This window comes from Bombus terrestris, chromosome 16 (genome assembly GCF_910591885.1).
Source record: "Bombus terrestris chromosome 16, iyBomTerr1.2, whole genome shotgun sequence".
NCBI classification, from domain to species: Eukaryota; Metazoa; Arthropoda; class Insecta; order Hymenoptera; family Apidae; genus Bombus; species Bombus terrestris.
In genome coordinates this window covers 7,094,359-7,115,429 of record NC_063284.1, presented here as the reverse complement: position 1 = coordinate 7,115,429, position 21,071 = coordinate 7,094,359, and the positions used below count along the sequence as shown (strand labels likewise).

The 21,071-nt window shown below is 26.1% G+C and overlaps 3 protein-coding genes, 1 non-coding gene and 1 pseudogene across 7 annotated transcripts; 2 read left to right on the top strand and 3 right to left on the bottom strand.

The window, feature by feature from the left end:
• Positions 1 to 153: 153 nt before the first annotated feature.
• On the bottom strand, positions 154 to 11,834 carry LOC100648491 (protein transport protein Sec24A). 4 transcript variants are annotated; one of them, XM_003401790.4, is made up of 17 exons: positions 11,678 to 11,834; positions 11,112 to 11,255; positions 8,978 to 9,124; positions 7,936 to 8,085; positions 7,679 to 7,794; positions 7,395 to 7,497; positions 7,189 to 7,315; positions 6,947 to 7,056; positions 6,464 to 6,695; positions 6,207 to 6,364; positions 5,745 to 5,970; positions 5,166 to 5,495; positions 4,771 to 4,881; positions 4,324 to 4,496; positions 3,751 to 4,086; positions 3,508 to 3,611; positions 154 to 3,429 (listed from the first exon to the last, which is right to left on the bottom strand). In XM_003401790.4, the coding sequence occupies exons 2-17, from the start codon at positions 11,229 to 11,231 to the stop codon at positions 3,318 to 3,320; spliced, it is 2,655 nt and encodes an 884-aa protein (XP_003401838.1). In that variant the 5' UTR covers positions 11,232 to 11,255; positions 11,678 to 11,834; the 3' UTR covers positions 154 to 3,317. The 4 variants fall into 4 exon arrangements, with proteins under 4 accessions (XP_003401838.1, XP_020723022.1, XP_048269179.1 ...); XM_020867363.2 differs by having other exon boundaries at positions 11,112 to 11,247; positions 11,678 to 11,832; XM_048413222.1 differs by lacking the exon at positions 11,112 to 11,255 and having other exon boundaries at positions 11,678 to 11,828.
• A 435-nt stretch (positions 11,835 to 12,269) lies between these two features.
• On the top strand, positions 12,270 to 14,481 carry LOC100647878 (tubulin-folding cofactor B). Its single transcript, XM_003401785.4, has 6 exons — positions 12,270 to 12,800; positions 12,881 to 13,024; positions 13,111 to 13,198; positions 13,486 to 13,677; positions 13,747 to 13,819; positions 13,903 to 14,481. The coding sequence occupies exons 1-6, from the start codon at positions 12,681 to 12,683 to the stop codon at positions 14,018 to 14,020; spliced, it is 735 nt and encodes a 244-aa protein (XP_003401833.1). The 5' UTR covers positions 12,270 to 12,680; the 3' UTR covers positions 14,021 to 14,481.
• Positions 14,112 to 16,059, bottom strand: LOC100646393 (annotated as a pseudogene).
• An 89-nt stretch (positions 16,060 to 16,148) lies between these two features.
• Positions 16,149 to 17,846, top strand: LOC100647999 (ribosome biogenesis protein NOP53). Its single transcript, XM_003401786.4, has 3 exons — positions 16,149 to 16,899; positions 16,959 to 17,464; positions 17,702 to 17,846. The coding sequence occupies exons 1-3, from the start codon at positions 16,561 to 16,563 to the stop codon at positions 17,778 to 17,780; spliced, it is 924 nt and encodes a 307-aa protein (XP_003401834.3). The 5' UTR covers positions 16,149 to 16,560; the 3' UTR covers positions 17,781 to 17,846.
• A 296-nt stretch (positions 17,847 to 18,142) lies between these two features.
• LOC100648301 lies at positions 18,143 to 20,806 on the bottom strand. Its single transcript, XR_007226832.1, has 8 exons — positions 20,484 to 20,806; positions 20,069 to 20,340; positions 19,809 to 19,962; positions 19,515 to 19,694; positions 18,897 to 19,269; positions 18,647 to 18,759; positions 18,402 to 18,525; positions 18,143 to 18,325 (listed from the first exon to the last, which is right to left on the bottom strand). It is a non-coding gene; the product is annotated as an uncharacterized LOC100648301 (transcript).
• Between the last annotated feature and the right edge of the window lie 265 nt (positions 20,807 to 21,071).

Genomic DNA, 21,071 nt, shown 5'->3' with positions numbered 1-21,071 from the left:
TGTTACATACATATTTCTTTTAATATCTCTCATAATATTTTTTTTTTATATATCTAATATGTCAAACAAATATATTATTTTATGATAAACTAAAATGTTTTGTTGAATTAGTTGCATATATTAACTCATTAGGTCAGTCATTAAAAACAATGCTACAGTATTGAGAGTTTTATTTCTTGCACCTTTCACAGCACAGTTTATATTCTCGAACGAGTTAGATCATCCTTCCACCTCTGTTTTCATCTCGTTGATTTATGATTCGTCTGAATCTACGAAAGTTGTTTGGATACTTATTTTCTTCTTTTGGCAGCATTGGTGGTAGGAGAAACGGAATTTAGAAATCTCCTGTTTTCCTAGACTTATCTCGAATTAACTAAGTGAGATATATTCATCCATATACATACAATATACGTATATCCAACGATAAGTATCACTACATAATGTACCGATCTCTGTACTGTCTGCAAAGATATTTATGTTGATATCATTTCATAGAACATGAGTTGCATTTTATGAATAGAGTTAATAGAGGGAGATTTAAATTACATCTATTGTTATGCTATTTTGAATAATTAAAGTTAAAATATCTCCTAAACTAATATGGTTTTTTTATATAAATTGGCTCATATTTTTTTTATACAGAATAGCTAAAAAGAAAACAAACTTGATCTGCATATGTCCTCAATGCATCCTGTTATAAACAAAAACTAATCACACCGAATTATGCCTTTCTTGAAACCATTCAACTTTTACTTGAAACATTTTTCATTAAAATCATTACTTACGCAGTAATCGAAGCGATCCCAGTTATTTGCTCCATACTGTATATATAATGAGAAATTACTTTCATTTAAAAATTAAGTACAATAAAAATTTATTTAGTTACATAAAGCTAAATAGTTTGCAAATTAATTACATATATATCTAATTTTGTTATTATTATAGTAATTTATAACATTAATAAAAGTTTTAGAACAAAGAGTTGCCTTATGGTTCTTAAATCTCGAATTTCCTATAATTTTCCACTATTTAAAAAAGGTCTTTGCACTTAAGATAGGTGAAATATAGGTTGCAAAAATTTCATTGCATAGTCATCTTATGATTTGTACTGGTATATCTTATCTAAAATAATTACTTTTGTGTATGATCTTGATATCAAAACCTTTACTTTTCTAAAGGAATAAACAAATATCAAGGTAAAATATAAAAATTGAAGTAATATCAAGTATTTAGAAATGACTGACAACTAGTCTTTGTATATAATGTGAAATTCCATTTCATTTTCATTTAATAGAATGTATTCATTTTGTTCTAAAATCATGTTCTATGAGTTACGTATATTCACATGAAATTTGTTTGTACATTTCTACAATTCGTCAACCCTTGCAAACAATGTGTCATTAGCTTTGTTAATTCGAGATTAGTCTATACATATACATATATACACGTACATCATACACGCATGTATATATACGTACGTACATTCATTCACAGTACATCTCATTAAATATAAGTGCAACATTCTCTTATCAATAATATCAGAAAGAAATATGCTGGCAATTGCTAAATCATTCAGTTGCATAACTAACATGTTACATTATGTATTGTGACTCGCGATAATGATAATTGAATAAAGAAATGCTATTTTTCCTTAATTAAATAATCTGAAATGTAATGTTTCATCCGAATTTAAAATTCTCGTACATCATTTTTCTCTGAATATTAAATATGTTAATAAAACAATTATATAACTATCTTCTTCACAGAAAATTTGTTTTAATTTAGAATATTAATAAAAAGTTAATAACTTAGAAAGATTTAACAATACAAAAAATTAATTCTTATTTGCAAATTTTTTGTATAGAATAAATATGAATGTTACATAATAATTAGAATAACAATTGTATCAACGTCAATATATAATTTTTTGTAAGATCAATAACAGAATAATTGTACTGCCATATGATATTTAGTGAGACATTCTGCATATAATATATTGCTTCATAAAGGGTGGTATATTCCAAAGATGTAATTCTTGCATGAAAAATAAGATGACATTAAAAATATTTTTATGGTCATTATGGAAATTACGTTTCTATCGTAATAATAATTGTAGCTCTGTATTACAAGAGGCAAACAATTTTTATACACACATGTATATAATATGTAGACTAATAATTTAATTTTTCTATTTCAATCATTTCAATGATAAGAGTTAGTAAATAAAAAAAGAAATTAGAATTATCAACATACGCTACCTTACTTGAAATCAATCCTCGTTATAGAACTAAAATACTGTAAGTATACCGCTACCATCATAAAAAAGTAACAGAGTTGGATTAAAAGAACCAAGACTCATCTTATTTTGAGCGTATGAATTTCTTGTTTTGGATACACCATACCTTATGAAATATATGTATATTATATTGCTTTATATTACGTAGATGATAAGTCATAATTCGTAATTTATTGTAAAATTTCTGTCCAAAATATGACGGTATTTACAAAATCATTCCGACCAAAGAGGAAATATTTTACTAACTAATTATTATGAAGAAAATATTACATTTAAAATATATAGATCGCACAAGACACGATTCATTAAAAAACCAAATTTCACAAAATATATAGGCTTCAATACTAAATCAGAAAGTTCGTAAAATTTGGCATCTCACTGGAGATAGGTAAATGTGTTAATAAAAAATAACTAAACAAAGAATTTAGAATCACAAAATTTGAACAATTTGAATTCTCAAAACGATTTTTAAAATATTGTAAAATCAAATAAATAAAAATTCTTAGGACAAAAAGAAGACACTAGAAAAACAAAATTTGTTTAAGTTAATTTAACCGACGAACGCAAAAAGATACTGCAACTAATACGAATAACAATAATTATCATAATAATAATAAAATAATAATAATAATTACAATTGAATTATATTTAAATGCTTTAACATTTCTTAAAACAAGAATAACATTCATTCCTACAAACATATACGTACATATATGTATACATGTATATAATTACCAATATACATACATATATATGGACATATACACAGAAATATGTGTATATATTATATATATGTATATACACATGTATGTATATACATATATATATATGGTTTTTTATATTTCTAGGTGTTTCATTCTAATTAACCGATCAAACAATCGTTTTTAAGAGGTTCGTATTTTTTGAACACAGTTCGCGATTGCTAAACACTTTCACTGTAATAAACAATGACTTCTGTGTGTTAAGATTTGTTTGTTTCTTCTTCTGTATTCATTTAACTCCAAAATAAATTCTTCTATTATTATTTCACTTGAGTCTTAAGATGTTGCAAGAATTCGTAATAACTCAAAGAATTCTCAAAACGATCTTCAACTAATCGTTCAATAAAAAGTGTCCTGAAGTGACTGTCATCCCTGAAAATAAAAAATTACACATTTTATACATACATTCTATTGAGTTACATATTTTAAGAGTAAAACTAAGAAACTTACCGAATAATTTGTATAGAAGCTGGATAGGGTTTCTCTTCTTGCAAACTAAATATAAAATTTCGTAACCTTTCGCTTTCGGGTGTCTCAATCTCTGGTAACTCATACTGAAAATAAAAATATTTTCCTTTTATTTCCTATATTAAATATGAACATAATATTGAAAAGGAGATTTAATATATAAAAGCTAAGTTTTGTCTAAACTAAATATTAAATTACTGATCAATTATGTAAGTATGAACTTACAAGTTCTTCCGGTATCGAGGGAAAAGCAGAGACTCCAAGAACATTACAACAAAACGAAGGATTAATATTTTTGCCGATTAAGATAAATATTCGATCACCGATGTCCATTAAGAAAGCACCCCGAGAATCAAGTTTTTCTGCGGAAAGATGCAGTCTAGGTGGTTGTGGGCATTTTTTCCCATCGACATCTTTCGCATTTCGATCTTCAAGCGCGTGAACAGGATACAGATCTGGATAAATCATTTGAATTAATTGAAACAGTGGTAGAGTTTTCAACTGGCACATTGCGAACACCCGGTCATCAAGTCTCGTGTTTGTTCCTGACCTGAAGGCAACCTAAAAAATTATTACTTTTTAATTATAAAGAAATGGAAAATAAAATATCACATGATTATTATACATTATCAAAATGAATGTTATAAGACATGAATTTCAAATTGTTTTGTAAGATATGTAAAAGATATTAGTGGAAAGTACTTTGCAGTAGCACAATCATTAAGACTATATATATGATGTATATAAAACATATCTATGTTATCATATAAAAAGTATGAGTTTTTAAATAACACTTACACATTTGAGCAGAGCAATAATATGAAGAGGCAGTAGTTTTAAGCTTGCTGGAGCAAGAAGTCCACCAGAGGCCACTGATTGAGACAATTTGTAGGCTGATAAAACATCTATGGCGACATTTATCAGAGCGTCCCTTGCATCAGATAAAGAGGACTGCTGAGATCTGTCTACAGCTATAAAAGCATAAATAATAAAAATACTATACAAAGAATATGTCAAAAATAATGAGTACATGTGTAATAGTATAAAATATAAACAATAAAAGAGATTGTAACATTCTTGAAAGTATATTCATTTTTTGTATATATTTTTATACTTTCTTGCCATAAAATGTAGTAAAGCAAATTTCAATCAACAAACAATCAATTTTTTAATATCTGTGCTATTTAACGAAGTACTATAAATAATATCTAAAAGAACTGTATATTACCAAGAAAGAAATCTTACCCATTTTAGAAAGTAGGCCCACTATGCATTGTTGATCAGCGGAATGCAGAACATCCGATATGGTAGATACTACCGGTAGGCATAATGTGTGTACCCTAATTCTTCTTTCACCTAAAATATATTTTTTAAATTTTGTCACTTCTAGTTCTATCATAAGAGTGCTTTAATATATAAAATTTTTATATTCTCAAGAATTAAATAGAATATCGTAAATAACACAGGACCTCACAACATTGTAGTTCTTTTTATATAAGATAGTCGAAATAAACAAAATAGTTTTTGTTGCATGAAAGTAATGATAAATAATATAAATACTATACGTGATATTTCTTAATATTTTCATAATCTTTTATCATAATAAAACTCTTTAAATAATAATACAAAAATATATCTACCTTTACTTGAGGTATAAAGTAAAGCTGCCTGGAAACAGACGTTTTGCACATCTGAAAGATTCTCTTCTATAGAGATTTGCATTCCAAAACCAGCATCCGGATTGACGTTAGGCAAACTAAGGAGGTCAGTTGACCTTACAAAGAAATTTCCATGGAAAGTATGAATGCTCAGTCCTCGTGTACATCGTATTCTCATCACTGCTTCAAAACCGATCTTTCTGGTAATATAACGTCTCAGTATTCTATCGAGAGTCTCCGTGTGTTGTGGTTTCGAGCTCCGGAATAGAGGAAGATGGTATATACAACCTCCAGAGAATTTGCACATACCCGCTATAAAATAAAATTTGTATTTGTTTAACTTTTATTGTCTCTATTTTTTAGTATAGTTAACTTTAACCATCTTTTTAGTTATACAGACATTAATAAATTTATTAAATACTTAAAATTTATGATAAGAGAAGAAAAGAATTTCTATGCATAAATGATAAAAAACTCGATATATCTCCAATAGTTTTGCATTAATAACACGTTGAAATATCACTAATTGGTAAACAATACAGAGAATAAATTAATACATACAAAGAGTAGCTAGGTCACAGTATTGACAGTTTAATAGGAATAGATCGACTGCAATTTGCTGTCCGCTGCAATCTAACGCCAACCTTTTATAAAAATCTGTAACTGGATTTAAATGTGGTACATCTTTACCCCCTCTATTATTTGGGTCCTCTCTTGCTTGCAATAATCCTGGACCTATATTTGGCAAGCAAGTTTGGAAGACAGTCACACGTCCACCAGTTGGTGACTAAAATAGGAAAAAATAAGATTTTGGTGATTGAGCTAAAAAATTTCACTTATTTTTTATATATTCTCTGTCTTCTACTTAGTAATACATTTATTGTTATTGGTTTATCTTTAATATTAAATCTTATTGTAAAGATTCTTTAAGATAATCTAACATACCCTTTCACAGAATCTGTTTAAATTAAATAATTCAAACTACTTAATTATTCTTTGAATGTAAATATACTTTTCGCGTACCATAAGTTTATATGCAGCTTGTAACGCCGCACCCAAAGCATTATTTGTATCATGAGTTCCTTGAAATTTTGTAGGTAATTGAGCCAATAAATCTCTTACTAATTCTTCTCGTTCATTTAAATTGACAATTAGATTTTCCGGACATGGAAGAAACACATCTGCATAAAGATTTCTTACAATTAGACACATATGTTAAATATATACTTCAAACTCAATATGTAAAATAAGTTTAAAAAGTAAAATGAGTATGATTTTACCATCAATGTCAAGCATGATCATTTCCTGAGGTTGTGATACATTGTCAGGTATGCCAAAGAAGTGTATTGCGGAATCTACTGCTAAAAATCCAATTTGTGTCCTACTATCGCCAGGCAGCTTTGATAATTCTTCTGAAATTACGTTGCACACTATGGTCAAGTAACCGCTCTCAACTGCCAGTCTCGAAACGTCCAAAACAAACAGATATACAGCTGGCTGTGGTGGACGTAGCTTAAACATATGTATTGTTTTAATTATTTACTTTTCCAAATTTCACATTATTTCCAACTTTTAATTTCAACTTTGATTTTAAGAATAATTCAATAATAATTATGCAATTTCTATCATTATGAAATATATATTAAAAGAAAAATTTTTTTTATATAAATCATTTTTATAAAAATATCAACAAACAAATATTTGAATACTTGAATGAACAATATAATTGAATGAATTATATATTAATTTTTCAAATTTTTTACCATGTATTCACTAGGTGCAATAAACTCAATCGTACTAGTTCTTATTTCTGGTCTTCTTGATGGATCTCCGTATAATTTTGTTACGGGATCGAACTGAAATTCCTCTGGTACTATAAAAATAATATTCGTATAAGTTTCGGAACATGTAAAATTTAATATTTTAACACAATAACAAAGTGAACAAAATATTAAAATATAACAATTGAATAAAAATAACTTAAAATACACAAATTTATGCTTACATTCGTTTACTCTATAACAAAGATTACACTTCCATCTTTTTGAGTCATTGAAGTATACAAATGGATTAATATATGTTCTGCAAGCACGACATCTAACTATTGTACTGCATTGTATCACTGGTAAATGCTGGAGGTACAACAATGCTTCGTTACTAATAAATTTATACATTATATGTTCAAATTAAACAAAAAAAAGTTTTACTTACATTTAGATCTCTAAAAGGATGTATTAAAACTCCTAAAGGCAACCTAGATTTCTGCAGTAAAGTATTTGATTCGGGAATCTTCGTGAGTGTGCAGCGGAAAATGCTGAAAAAGGAATAAAACCGTCAAAAAATAAAATTAGAAAATTAACTAATCCCACTTGGTCATAATAAATTAACTAACTGTTCATTAACTGAGTAATAAATTAAATAAATAACGATGATAGAAATATTATTTATATTTAACAACTCAATCTGCCTAATAAGTTATTGTAGAAAGTACTTACTCAGGATTACAATTAACACTGTCTAAAAACTCTTGGTGAAGTTTAATTTTTGGTGGTTCTACTTTCTCTGTTGGGAGGACATTCCTACATTGCAAAAGATCAACAGTTTCCATTCCCTGAAAAAAGAGACAATAAAATAACAGATAATACTAATAACTATCTGACAAACATTATTACATGATTAGAACGAATAGCCATTATATATAATTATTGATAAAATGTAAAACTATTTAAACATTCTTTCTTGTATTACTTACCCAAAATTTATTGTAGCCATGTTGCGTGACAGTCATCATATTCATTTGACTATTTAAGTGATTCATTTGATCAGGATATGTTTCTGAGTATCGCTTATTCATTGGATCTGGTGGCATACTACTCATTGGATTTAGTGGTTGATTTGGATACTAAAAGAAAAAATAGACACAAACTGTACATTAATTATCGTTGTAAATAGTATACATAAAAATGATTTTTTTTGATGTCAATTATTAAATTATGAAAATGTACAAATCAAATCAGTACTTTCAGTAATTTAATAATTTTTTTGTATAGTTATATTTCAAATCTGTCATTAAATAATAATTTATTATAAATAATGGAGAAACAAAGTCACAGATACTTGGTAACAAAGATGAAAAACAAAGATATAAGACTGCTAGTAAAATATAGATATGGAAACAAAACTAAAACTAAAGATTATTGGAAGGAGAGTGAAGAAAAAAAATATAGAATCTGTAGGAAGTGGAAGAAGACAATGAGATACGTGTTACAAGTATGTGAGGAAGACCAAAATTTGAAGAAGATCTGAAAATGATATTAGGAGAAATGGGACAAGGAATAGAAATACTAAAGAGGATAGAGTGGACAAGGGAGGGAAAAGGCAAAAGGGAGAGAGAAAGAACAAAGGAGGGAATTAAGGAAAACAATATGTAAATGTAGAAATCTTAGAATAGTCCATAGGTAGAATATATAGAATATATATATAAATAAAAATGAAGATGAAAAAGAATGAACAAAAAGTATGGAAATATGAGAGTTAATAGTACAAGATACAAGTAAGATATAAAGTCCTAAGTTGATACTATGTATAATAAATAAGTAAATAATAATAATATTTTATTATAATTATTTAAAAAGTCTATTATTACACAATCCAAAATTAATGAAATGTTGAACAAGAACAGGAAGAATCATTTTTTATTAATTAAAAGATTTTGCATTTTATACTTAATGTCTAATTTTTATAATATACATATAAAATGACAAAATTACTTAAAAGCTCTTGTATTTACTTACCCATACTTTATTGTAGCCATGCTGTGGAAGAGGCATCGCGTTCATTTGATTATTTACGTGATTCATTTGATCAGGATATGGTTCTGAATATCGTTTATTCGTTGAATCAGGTGGCATACTCATTGGATTTGGTGACTGACTTGGATACTGAAAGAAATGATTTTTATTAATTATAATTTCAGATACAAACTTTATACTTTACAGGAAAGGCTACTAACATGCAGAAACTTGTTTCAATAAAAATACAAGATTTAAGAAATTACAATACAAATCTTAAAGATAAAAAGACACTAAAAATAAAACTAGAAATAAAAGAATATATAATCTTAAGATATGGAAAACAAATAAAAATATTAAACATTTCTTATATTTTTTTATTTTACTAAAAATAATATTCAAATAACATCTTTAAAATGTAATAACATTTAATAAAATTTAATTGTAATGTCCCTTAATAATTATATCTTTTACTAAGTTTATATCGTACTTGAATTTGATATCTTAATATCAATTTTCCGAAATTAAATCAATTGATTTTTAAAGATAAAGCGGTCAGGAAAATCAAAAGGTTAAAATGTCATGTCTAAGTGAAGATGCCGTGAAGCCTAAACTTTTCTTCAGTTTCTTTAGCATAGAGAACATTTCTCACCTTTTGGACAACTTTACTACGGCGAATATGAAGAAAAATTTAGATCTCACTGCCACATGAGACGTGCATTGCACTTTTACAGTGTAATTCACCGTTAATTGTCGAACCGACAGTACGTCGTCGACGCGACACACAACATAACATTACGTGGCAGCTTACTTGACAGAAGCGCCATTTTCGCTCTGTGGAATATTCGCTAACCACACACATATAACTCGATTTTAATAAAAACGAAGTAGCGTTTGAAAAATTTTGTTTTATATTCTTGACATTTTTTTACGTAGAAATCCTCCTACCGATTTTACCATAATTATGGGACAGATGTGTGCATATACATATCTGTATTTCTTATGTTCGATTTACGTTTAAAAAGAGCGTACAAATTTGAAAAGGCTACAAAATAATGACAATGTTCGTTCCCACTTTAATATCTCTTAATATAGATACAAGATGGTAAAAGAAATACATTTAGTATGATTTCTCATTGCGAGTGATCGAGTTTCCAGTATTAAAAATTCTTTAAAGAATTTAATAATGAGATTAGGGCGTGTGAAAGAGGGTGTTGCCACTCAAAGTTTACGTAGTCGAACGTGTCTTGGAAATGTTTAAATAATTTCTATAATGTATATAATGACAAATAAAAAAAGAAAAAATTTGCCTTAGAATGTATATATTGAGTGAAAGATGCATGTCTGAATTAACTTTTTAATAGTAATGTACGAGTTTAGTTTTTGTATTATGAAATGTGTTGTACTGCCAAATAGTTTTATTTTTGTATTGTATAAAAATCTATACTTTAAAATTGTTACCAATATATTTGACGTTGAAATTATTTTATAATTTCAATTTTTCATATTTTCAAAGATAATACAATAAAAATTTCTATAATATTCCTATTCATTTTTTACTTTAAAAACGAGTGATGTATTAATCTAACTTAACCTAAAATTTACAAATATAATAAATATATATATATATATATATATATATATCTGAATGAACCTAATCTCCCCGTGTTATTTAAATTATTTGATTACTTACAGTTATGCATACACCTTAAATCATATAATATAAAATAAATATAGGCTATAGCATAATTACACTATAATATACTTTTGTATATTAAACGTGAATTAGAAATTAATAAATCCATGTTATATTTGTCATTTTAATTATTATTGTCATAATAATACTCATCTTTTAATTACAAAATGTTTAACAAATTTGTACCTCATACATCATTTTTAAACTGTTGATGTTAACGCATTAATAAAAAATCCAAATGCATAAATATATACAAAGTACATATAATATACATGAATGTATAAAATATTAATAACAAAGAACTTGTTACAATATTAAAAGAACAAAATAAATTTCAATTTAGGTTTAGTTATAGTTATAAAAATTTGAATTTATACAAACATCTGCAATATAATTTTTAATCAAATGTAAAATTATTGAGACATCTTTTTTATTACTTACTAATAATTTGTTATAGCCGTGCTGTGGTGGTGGCATCATATTCATTTGATTATTTAAGTGATTCATTTGATCAGGATACGATTCTGAGTATCGTTTCATTGAATCTGGTGGCATACTCATTGGATTTGGTGACTAACTTTAATACTGAAAAAGAAGATTAAATACTTTCTTTCAATTATAATTTCAGATACAAACTTTACATTATGTACAAAGTGCATGCATAAAAATGTTAAACATTTTTCATATTTATTTGATCAAAAACAGTACTTCAAAAATATCTTTAACATATAATAATTTAATCGAATTTATATGTAGAAATGTAATACAGTTTATTAATTACCACAGAATTTTGTACCATCTAAGAAACTACATTTGCGACATACATTTTTTAATACAAGATATAGATAACTGGTATCTCAACATTAATGTTCAAAGATTAATTTAATTAATTAGTTTTTAAAGATTAAGAGTCCAAGAAGATCAAGAGGTTAAAACGCTACATTGAAGTTGAAATACTATGAAGTTTAAGCTTTTTCAGTTTTTATGGCATAGAGAAAGTTTTTTACCTTTTTGACGAGGTTACCACAATGAATATGGAGAAAAATTTAAATCTCACTGCACTATAAGACGTGCATTGCACTTTTTACAACATAAGTCGCCGTTAATTACCGAAGAAACGTATCCGATACCTCGTTGACGCGACACACAACATTACGTGGCAGGTCACTTGACAAAAGCGCCATTCTTACCTGCGGAGTGTGTGCGTACTATATACTTTAAATCATTCCTATGTAATCTTACATTTTATATTGAACAAAAAGTAATCTATAATATGAAAAATCGAATATTTGAAGCAAAGATAATACTAGTAGATAGATGCTAGTTACTAACATCAGAGTTACTAACATTATAACTTTTGTTTTTCTCTAATTTAATAAACTGTAAATTTTATTACACTGCTATATCTTAAAATATTACATTTAGTTTATAATAAAAATAAAACAATCTTTTTAGTTCTTAATATTGCTTTTCTATTTCTTATTATTCTTTAATCATTTCACAATCATCTTTTAATTATATTTAATGTTTTTTATCTAAAACAATATTGCTACTTGGGGATTTTGTTCACTGTATATAAATTCGGATCAGAAAAGTTAAAGGATCACTTAATTTTCGTCTATACTAAACATGTAATTAAAACTTTCTTATACTTTTGTAATAAAAGTTTTATTTTGATATTTATACATAAGATGAAACTCGTAGTTGAAGCATCGAACTATTGATTTGACGATCTGTCAAACTATACTGTTTATCCGCATATATATACATATTATGCAGAAGTGTCTCAGTCGTTTTATTCAGAATTTATTATTTAATACATTCATAACATAAAAAAGATAGAAAATAATATTACATTTGTTATTAGATCTTGCAATTGTCATTATTAAATAAATGAATCATTTGATGAAGTCTTAATTCCAGTACCATAATATACATAACCTATATAAAGTTTGCTGCTTGCAAGTTGATTTGATCATACTGTGATACATTCCTTTCTATTACAAAAACATGAGTGCTTATAACGTAATAACATCAGATTTTGTAAATGTATCCATTACTAACTCTGGTCACAACTCATATTGCATAGAACGGCGATTTCAAAAAGGAATAACAATTGATGAATTTAAGGTAAGAGTTTATTGTAATAGTTACTGTATATTATTGTTTGATATATGCTATTATATATTCTTATTTTAATTATATTAAAGGGAAAATTGGAACTTCTTACTGGTGGTAATCCAACAACAATGAAAATTGAAGTATATGACAAAAATGAAAAATTAATTTGCGTATTAGACAATGGTCAACGTTTATTAGGATCATATCCTATTGACGATGGAATGCGAATACATGTAAGATACATTTGTAATATAAACGTAGTAATATAGCATAAAAATTCTTTTCAACTGCAATGGTATTATACATATAAAAATTTTAGGTGATAGATAATTTTTCTCGTACTGAGGAAAATTTAAATAATGTAGAGAAATTTGAAATATCTGAAGAAGAATATGCTAAAAGATCAGGTAAAATAATTAATAATGTACAAATTATAATTATATAAATGTAAATACAGAGAGGATTTAATCTATCCAAAAATATGCATTTCTATTTTAAAAAATAATGTAATTATTGAATGCACATGCACAATTGCACTTATAAAAAGAATATATTTCTATAAATGTAATACTTTTTGAGCCATTTATCCCTTGACTTTTTTCTCTAATTGCACTGATAACAGAGTTATGATCTGAAAAAGTTGCATAGACTATTTCGTATATTTGTATTAAATATTAAATTTCTAATGTTTTAGATACTGTAAAAGCATTCTTGGAGAAAAATAAACTAGGAAAATATAATGAGGAAGAAATGAAAAGAAGAGCAGAAGAAAAGAAGCAAGAAGAAGAAGCAGAAATAGCAGCTGCACAGTTATGTAAAGTTGGTGATCGTTGTGAAGTTTCTGTACCAAATCAACCAAAACGAAGAGCTACAATAATGTATGTTGGTAAGTATACATACTCCTGTTTAAATTTATTGCTTGATTATATTATCTTTGTTTATGATTTGTCTATAGGTAAAACTGAGTTTAAAGAAGGTTGGTGGATTGGAGTAAAATATGATGAACCACTTGGAAAGAATGATGGAACGTAAGATCATTATTATTTTATGCTTGCTATTTCTTATCATTATGCAGTTTATTTTTAATTTCTTGCATATTTTACTGCTATAGTGTCAACGGAAAAAGCTATTTCGAATGTTTACCGAAATATGGTGGGTTTGTCAAACCAATACATGTGAAAGTAGGAGATTTTCCTGAAGAAGAATTTGACTTGAATGAAGAACTATAAAACACAAACATGTTTTGCCAATCTGGTTTTCACTACAAATTATAACTGAAAGGAAATTTAAAATTAATAATATTTATTACACATATAAAAATGCTTAATATTTTCTTTGCTTTATTATATCCAACTTCCAATTTACAGGATGTATCTCTTTAGTATGAAAATAATAATAAAAAAGAAATTGTGTCTTTTTATATTAATTATTGGCACGATAATATTTAAAAAATAATTTTCTTACAGCAGTATCATTTTTATATACTTTTATTGTTTTGTCTGCCTCTCTTGTAATTATATGAATACCAGAATCAAATGTACTACTAAATACTCCAGCTTCACTGTCCATTGAGTCCAGTTGAACTGGTACTTGTAAGCATTAGAAATTATACCTTAAAATATATCTATATAAATATCATAAACAATGCTGGAAATCAATTGAAAAAATACAATTTTTATATGAAGTATCATATTTGCCCTATTCTTCACTTCCAAAGATTTCCATTGCCTGCTCCAGAAACTAGTACGCCATCAGCATTAACAGCTAAACAATTAACTATTGTATTATAGCCAGATAAATTCTGAATGAATTATCCTTCTGAACATTTCCATTGCTTGATGTTATCTGGAGATGCTGATGCAAACATATATCTAATGAACAACATAAATTAGATGAAGGAATTTATATATGTTGAACAATCTAAAGAAATAAAGTACACATACAGTGATGGATGAAAAGTCAACTCTTTTATTTTTCTTGTAACTTCTTAAAGTAGCTCTAGATCTTCCAATATCTAAATCCTATAATCATACAGTACAATTGTGACTTCCAATGATGAGCTAGTAAAAAAAATAAGTAAAAATATATATAGTTAAATATTTTTTTAGGATATATAACATTGGTACCTGTGGTTCAGTTATTTAATGAATTACACTAGTAACTGTGTAGTGTAACCAACAAGTGTATGTACATTTATTTTGGTTCACATGTTTCATACCCTTGCAGTAGAATCTCTACCTACAGTTATTAATACATCAGTATTAAGATCTAATGCCATGGAATATACAACTGATAAATGACCATAATTCTTCTAACTTTACTTGCTGATCTTCTCCACAAGAAAATAGATATAAATGTCTTCGAGAAAATACAAATTCACGAACACTAGTTATGTCACCATTTAAAGAAATTTTTAATTTTCCACTTGTAAGATCCAATATCTGAAATTTTTAATAAGATAAGGGTTACTATGATCTACAAAATTTATAGGTAAAATTAGTCCATGAAATTGTATAAAATGAAATTGCTATATATTATGTAATTTAACAAAAATATTAAATAAAACAATAATCTTACTTTAATTATTCTGTCTGCAAATTCTGTTATAAACCATACATTTCCTGATTCAATAACCAAAATAATAAAAGATGATCACTAATAATCCTATATAATTTCCATGGTGCATGCCACTTGGGTTCTGTTATAGAAGGTGTCTATAGTATGAATGATGACATATTAATTGAAATTCCTCCTGAATTTGCTTGAATTTTTACTACCATATCATTGTTTTATATAAAATTGTAATAAGCAACTGCAGCATTATTATTTCCTTTAAAAGATTCATCTACAAATTATATCATTATTAATAAAGGAATAACATAAATATAATTGATATAATAAATATATATTTATAAATACTACCTAGTAGAAGTGAATATATATTTTCACTTTTGTTTTCATTTTGTGCTTTCATTATATTGTTAGTTTTGATAAACTGTAATACAGAATTATAACAATCTTTTGCTTTTACGGATTTTTTCACTTTTCATCTGCAAAACATTATTTTATCACTTTCTTAATTTTCATTTAAATTGCAAATGCAAAATATACTTACAAGTTAAGATTCAGGTAGTAAAGTATCTTGATTTAATAAAAATATATTGTGTGTTATCTTTAAGGATCGAAATACAAGAGTATGTATAAGAAAAAATTATAATGTAAGAGAATGTCTTTGAACATCCTATGGAGAAAAAAAATGATTTGGCCATTTCTTATTTAAGAACTATTATGTAGTGTAATTTATTTTCTGTTTATTCACAAAATTACTTAATAATGTAATAATTACCTAATCTAAAAATGTGATCGATAATTATTTTAAAACAAAGTGCAGTGTTCATCATTTTTGTGATGTACTATATGAATATTGTCTCAATTAATATAAATTTAAAAGTACTTTATAACTACTCTAATTATATAAAGGTTAATATTTTATAATAACAAAGGTTATTTTATATCTCTAACTATAGAGATTTTCATTTTAAAGTAATATAAATGGCAGCACTAAACCAAGATGGTCGCCAGTTTTATAAACTATTATGTATTCTATAAGAAGGAGAATTTCTCTCTAGAATAGCTATAAGTTTAATGATTTATACATATTGTACACTCTTTTATAACCACAAAAAAGTGTTTTAAAACTAAAAGAATATAAAAATTATATTTAGAAGATTTTAAAATAAAACAAAGATTGTGTTTGAAGAATAAAATAATGGTAGCAATGAAAAAATTGAATAAACTGAAAAGAAATAAATTTAATGTTGATTTATGGAAAGACGAAACCACAAGAGACATTGATACCAATTGGATGTCTTCGGATACAATCAGACATACATTAAAACATTTTGGAGTAAAAAAAAGGAGAATACCTATTTCTTTGCGCAAAAAACCATCTAATATACCGGCAGTTGAGCCACCACATCCAGGAATGTCTTATAATCCTTCGTTTGAAGATCATCAAAATTTATTACATGAGGTGGCTCAAAAGGAAATAGAGCTTATAAAAGAAGAAGAACATCTTAATAGAGTTACCACAAAGATGTTCAGAAAGGTACACCTATCTATATTCATACATTGAAAGTAGATTATCATATTAGAATTTTATTTCAGGTTTCACCTGAAGAAAAAGAGAATGACTTGATAAAAGAAATGTCAGAGGGTCTAAAATCAGAAAATGATAGAAATCCTAATGAAGATGAGGATGATGACCCAACAGTAAAGTTTGTAAATCCAGTTGTTAGAAATCAGAAGAAAACACGTGTGCAAAGGCGCAAACAAAAAGAACAGAAAGACTTGGCACATAGAAAAAAACAGGAAAAGGTAGAAAGAAAAAAAAGCTCAGATATATATAAATTGAAATTATTAAACAATCAGTTGGCTGCTAAAGAAAGGAAACAAAAAATATTAAGAGAAAAGAGGTTAAAAAAGAAAGCACTTAAAGAAGCCGGTACTAAAACTCTTAGTAAAGTTAAATTTGAACCCTTAGAACCTGATTTTAAATTATCTAATGAATTAACTGGAAATTTACGAAATACTGAGCCAGCTAATAGTCTGTTGAAAGACAGATTTAAGTCTCTTCAAAAGAGAAATATTGTTGCTCCTGCTAATATTAAATTGTAAGTATACAATACTATTTTATATAAATATAAAAAAAATAGTACATTTCTGTTAGGTGAATGTGCTAAAAGATTAATTTTTACTAAATTTCTCCATGGTAATTTAAATATTTATAATAGTTACATAAATTCTTTTTTCTTAAATATTAATTACATTTTCTTTTATATTTTATATTTTTGATACTTCCTTTTAATAAATTCATGGATTTTATTGATATCTACCTTTTATTATTACAGGAAACGAGACAAAGCTAGAGTGAAACGCTTTATAAAACCAGATCACAAAATTGATATGACAAAAATTAACATGAAATAGTTTAAACATGAAGTTATAATTTTTGTAAAATTATGTATATAAATAAAAGTTAAGTAATAATTGCTATGTTTATGTACAATATTAATAAATAGGAAACATTTTTTTACATAATTTATTGTCTATATAGAAAAATTAAATTACTATTTGAATTACATGTTTTAAAACATTATATTATGACATGACTTATTATTTTTGTTAAGCATAAAAAGTTCTATCAAATAATTTAGGATACTAAAATCTTCGAGTGTTATGCTAATAACAAGTAGATTTTGTATAAAAAATAAAAAATTATGTTTTTCCAAAGAAATAATAATGCTGATAAATTGAAAAATACCTTTGCAAACAATTTTAAATAGTAGATTTTATTCTTCTATGATGTCAGATAATGATTCCTTTGCAAACTCATAGTTTGCATTTAATTTATATTAATTTTCTACATGAAAATCAGTAGTATCTTTGAGAATATCTTCAATGAATGATTCTTGAGATTCCCTATCTTCAACAGATATTTCTTTTTGTTCCTCTACATCGTCAATATATTTCATCTAATAAAATTGAATAATAAAAATTTCAAATATAATTAAATAATCCACATATATTAATTTGATAATATTTATTTACTTCATCTAAAGTTTCTTTACTTGATTCTTCTTCTATAAAGTTTACTGTTATGTCAAAATCAATATCTTCAGAGATGTCCTCTATATGTGACACAGATTCTAATTCTTGTGGTATAGTTTCAGACCTCAATTTATTTACATATGTTAATTTTTTAAAATTTTCTTATACAAAAATATTGCATTTTCGCAATACTTTGCAAAACTAAAAGTATATATATCTAATATATAATTAATGAAATTACTTACGATTTAATAATGTGGCTTCGAAGTTTTAATTGTCTTTTAATAAGTAAATCTCTCAAGAATAAGAATGACTCAATACAGCTTAATGTTATTAGATCCTTGCGACTAGAGGGATACTACAAAATATTCAGATATGCATCCAATTAATGTAATACAAAATTAGTTTTTTAAATAATTAAAATAGATATCGATACTTTAACGTTATTTATGCAGTTAAAAACTGAAATTAATATAGAAAGATATTTTAGCATACTTTTAGTAAACACATTGCATTATACTTCAAATCATAAATTGTTTCCAAAAGTGCTCTTATTTTGCATTCTAATCTTTTCAAAATATATCTCGCAACGTTAATTTTCGTTCTTTCTTTATGAAGTAAAGCTTTCAGTGATGAGAAACGAAAATTAATGTCGTTCTCTTCTCGACGGGCATTTTCTATTAACATTAAATATTTCTGTTCTGCATCAGGATCAAGAATATTAATAGATGAAAGATATCCTTTTGTATTGTAAAACTTCTTCCTTAATCGTTTTAGTAATTCATTCTGTACTTTCGCGATTACTATATTTTCTCTTATAAAGGCAGTTCGTACACCCATTCTCTTTTTGTAATCAATTGCTGCATTTCTATACGCAAAAAGAACATAATGTTACTAAACTTACATAAATATATATTACTACAAAATAATATACATAAAGTTAAATAATTATATATATTAATTTATTATTAATATATAATGCGTTATTTGTTATACATTTTTATGAAAAATTACTAATAAGAAATATTCAATGTAAATATATTTAAAAGGAAGAAAAGTATATTTTAAATTTTTGGATAAAAAGATAAAGAAAAATGAAATCTAAAGTATTACTTAAGAATGATATTGGTGTCAATATTCGATGAAACTCTTGTAGAAATTTGTAACAATTCATTTTTTAACATAATATTTTCTCTCATTAATCTTTGATTTGGCAAATTTATATGTTTGTTAACTTCTTTCTGAAACTGTATCGCTAGATCATGAAGACAATCGTACATTTCATTTTTGACCCTGCATTGAAAAAGTCCTGTAAATCATTTTTTAACGAAAAACATTCTCCTCATTTTTTGTTCATGATAAGATAAATTTTTTCAGTGAAACGTATAACGAATAGAATATTAATACATTTCCTTATCGAATTCAATTTTTCGATTAATAATTTCCATCGTTTCTTTTATCCTTTCTTCATTCTCCACCATTTGCACCTCATTTGCTTGGAACTTTTCTTTCAGTACATCTTGCATTTTTTTAAAATCTTCCAAAACATTAATTCTTACATCTAGAAAAATGGTCGAACTTTTTTTAGAAACATAATTTCTTATGAACAAATATCAAAGAACGGCAGAGTGTAAAAAGAATAAGGAAAAGAAATCTTTATAAGTTACTTAAGACTTTGATCTGAGAAATTAATTCAACCTTCGTTTTTTTGTACTTTCGAGCAAACAGTTCTATTTTCTCTTCGTGTAATTTTTCACTTTCTATTCGATCATTTTCTATGATGTCGATCTTTCCTTTTAAATTTTCTACTAAATTATTTTGGGTTGAAAGTAATTTGTTTAAATTTGCAATTTCTTCAGTCGTTTCTGCATCTACTATAGCTGTCTGTTCATTTGTAGTTTCGATTGCATTTAATAATTCGTCGTTTCTTTCGTCAAACCTAGATATTAATTTCGATACTGATCTCTAATACTTTCAAAAATGTCCTAACTTTTATCTTTTATTATACTATATAGTACTAAGATGTAGGATAGCATAACGAAATTTAGAAATGTATTTATGAAGCTTAAATTCGTTTTTAACCTATTTATTCTATTTTCAATATCTGCAATTTTAATACTATAAAAGGTTTTTTGCAAATTAATAATCGTTGGCAGTCTTTTTTGGTCTTCATCTTCATAAGATTGTAATTGTGTTGACAATGAAATATTTCCCTTATCTTTGCCGAATAAATCCACCATTTTTCGTAAAATAAAAATTGAATACTCTTTCATATACCATATACTAGTGTATATGAAAGAAAATAATATAAAAGAAGATTGTCAGTGAATGTTAATATTATATATTATGTTGATGTTATATTATGTGAATGTTAATGTTATATATTATTTATGTTATATTGTATATGTTATTCTATTGTTATAAATAAAAACGATATTATGTCACATTTTTACAATTTGTTATTAAATATTGCATTATCCTTTTTTATTTGGTATTAGTAAGTTTTTCTACATATGTATTATCTTCTTTTCCTTATACACATATAGATTTATTACTACAGCAATAAATTATTTTGTATTTATATAGTAATTGAAAAGAGAAAATAAAGATCATATATATATATATATATATATATATAAAATAAAGGTGTTATATATATATAATGATCGT

Coding starts and splice junctions, on each gene's coding strand:
- LOC100648491 (XM_003401790.4), bottom strand. CDS start 11,231: ATGAGTATGCCACCAGATTCAATGAAACGATACTCAGAATCGTATCCT. Junction 7,795..7,935: donor ATGGCTACAATAAATTTTGG/GTAAGTAATACA, acceptor CTCTTTTTTCAG/GGAATGGAAACTGTTGATCT. Junction 3,612..3,750: donor CCTCGATACCGGAAGAACTT/GTAAGTTCATAC, acceptor TTTTATTTTCAG/TATGAGTTACCAGAGATTGA.
- LOC100647878 (XM_003401785.4), top strand. CDS start 12,681: ATGAGTGCTTATAACGTAATAACATCAGATTTTGTAAATGTATCCATT. Junction 13,025..13,110: donor ACGATGGAATGCGAATACAT/GTAAGATACATT, acceptor TAAAAATTTTAG/GTGATAGATAATTTTTCTCG. Junction 13,820..13,902: donor CTTGGAAAGAATGATGGAAC/GTAAGATCATTA, acceptor TTACTGCTATAG/TGTCAACGGAAAAAGCTATT.
- LOC100647999 (XM_003401786.4), top strand. CDS start 16,561: ATGGTAGCAATGAAAAAATTGAATAAACTGAAAAGAAATAAATTTAAT. Junction 16,900..16,958: donor CCACAAAGATGTTCAGAAAG/GTACACCTATCT, acceptor ATTTTATTTCAG/GTTTCACCTGAAGAAAAAGA. Junction 17,465..17,701: donor GCTCCTGCTAATATTAAATT/GTAAGTATACAA, acceptor TTATTATTACAG/GAAACGAGACAAAGCTAGAG.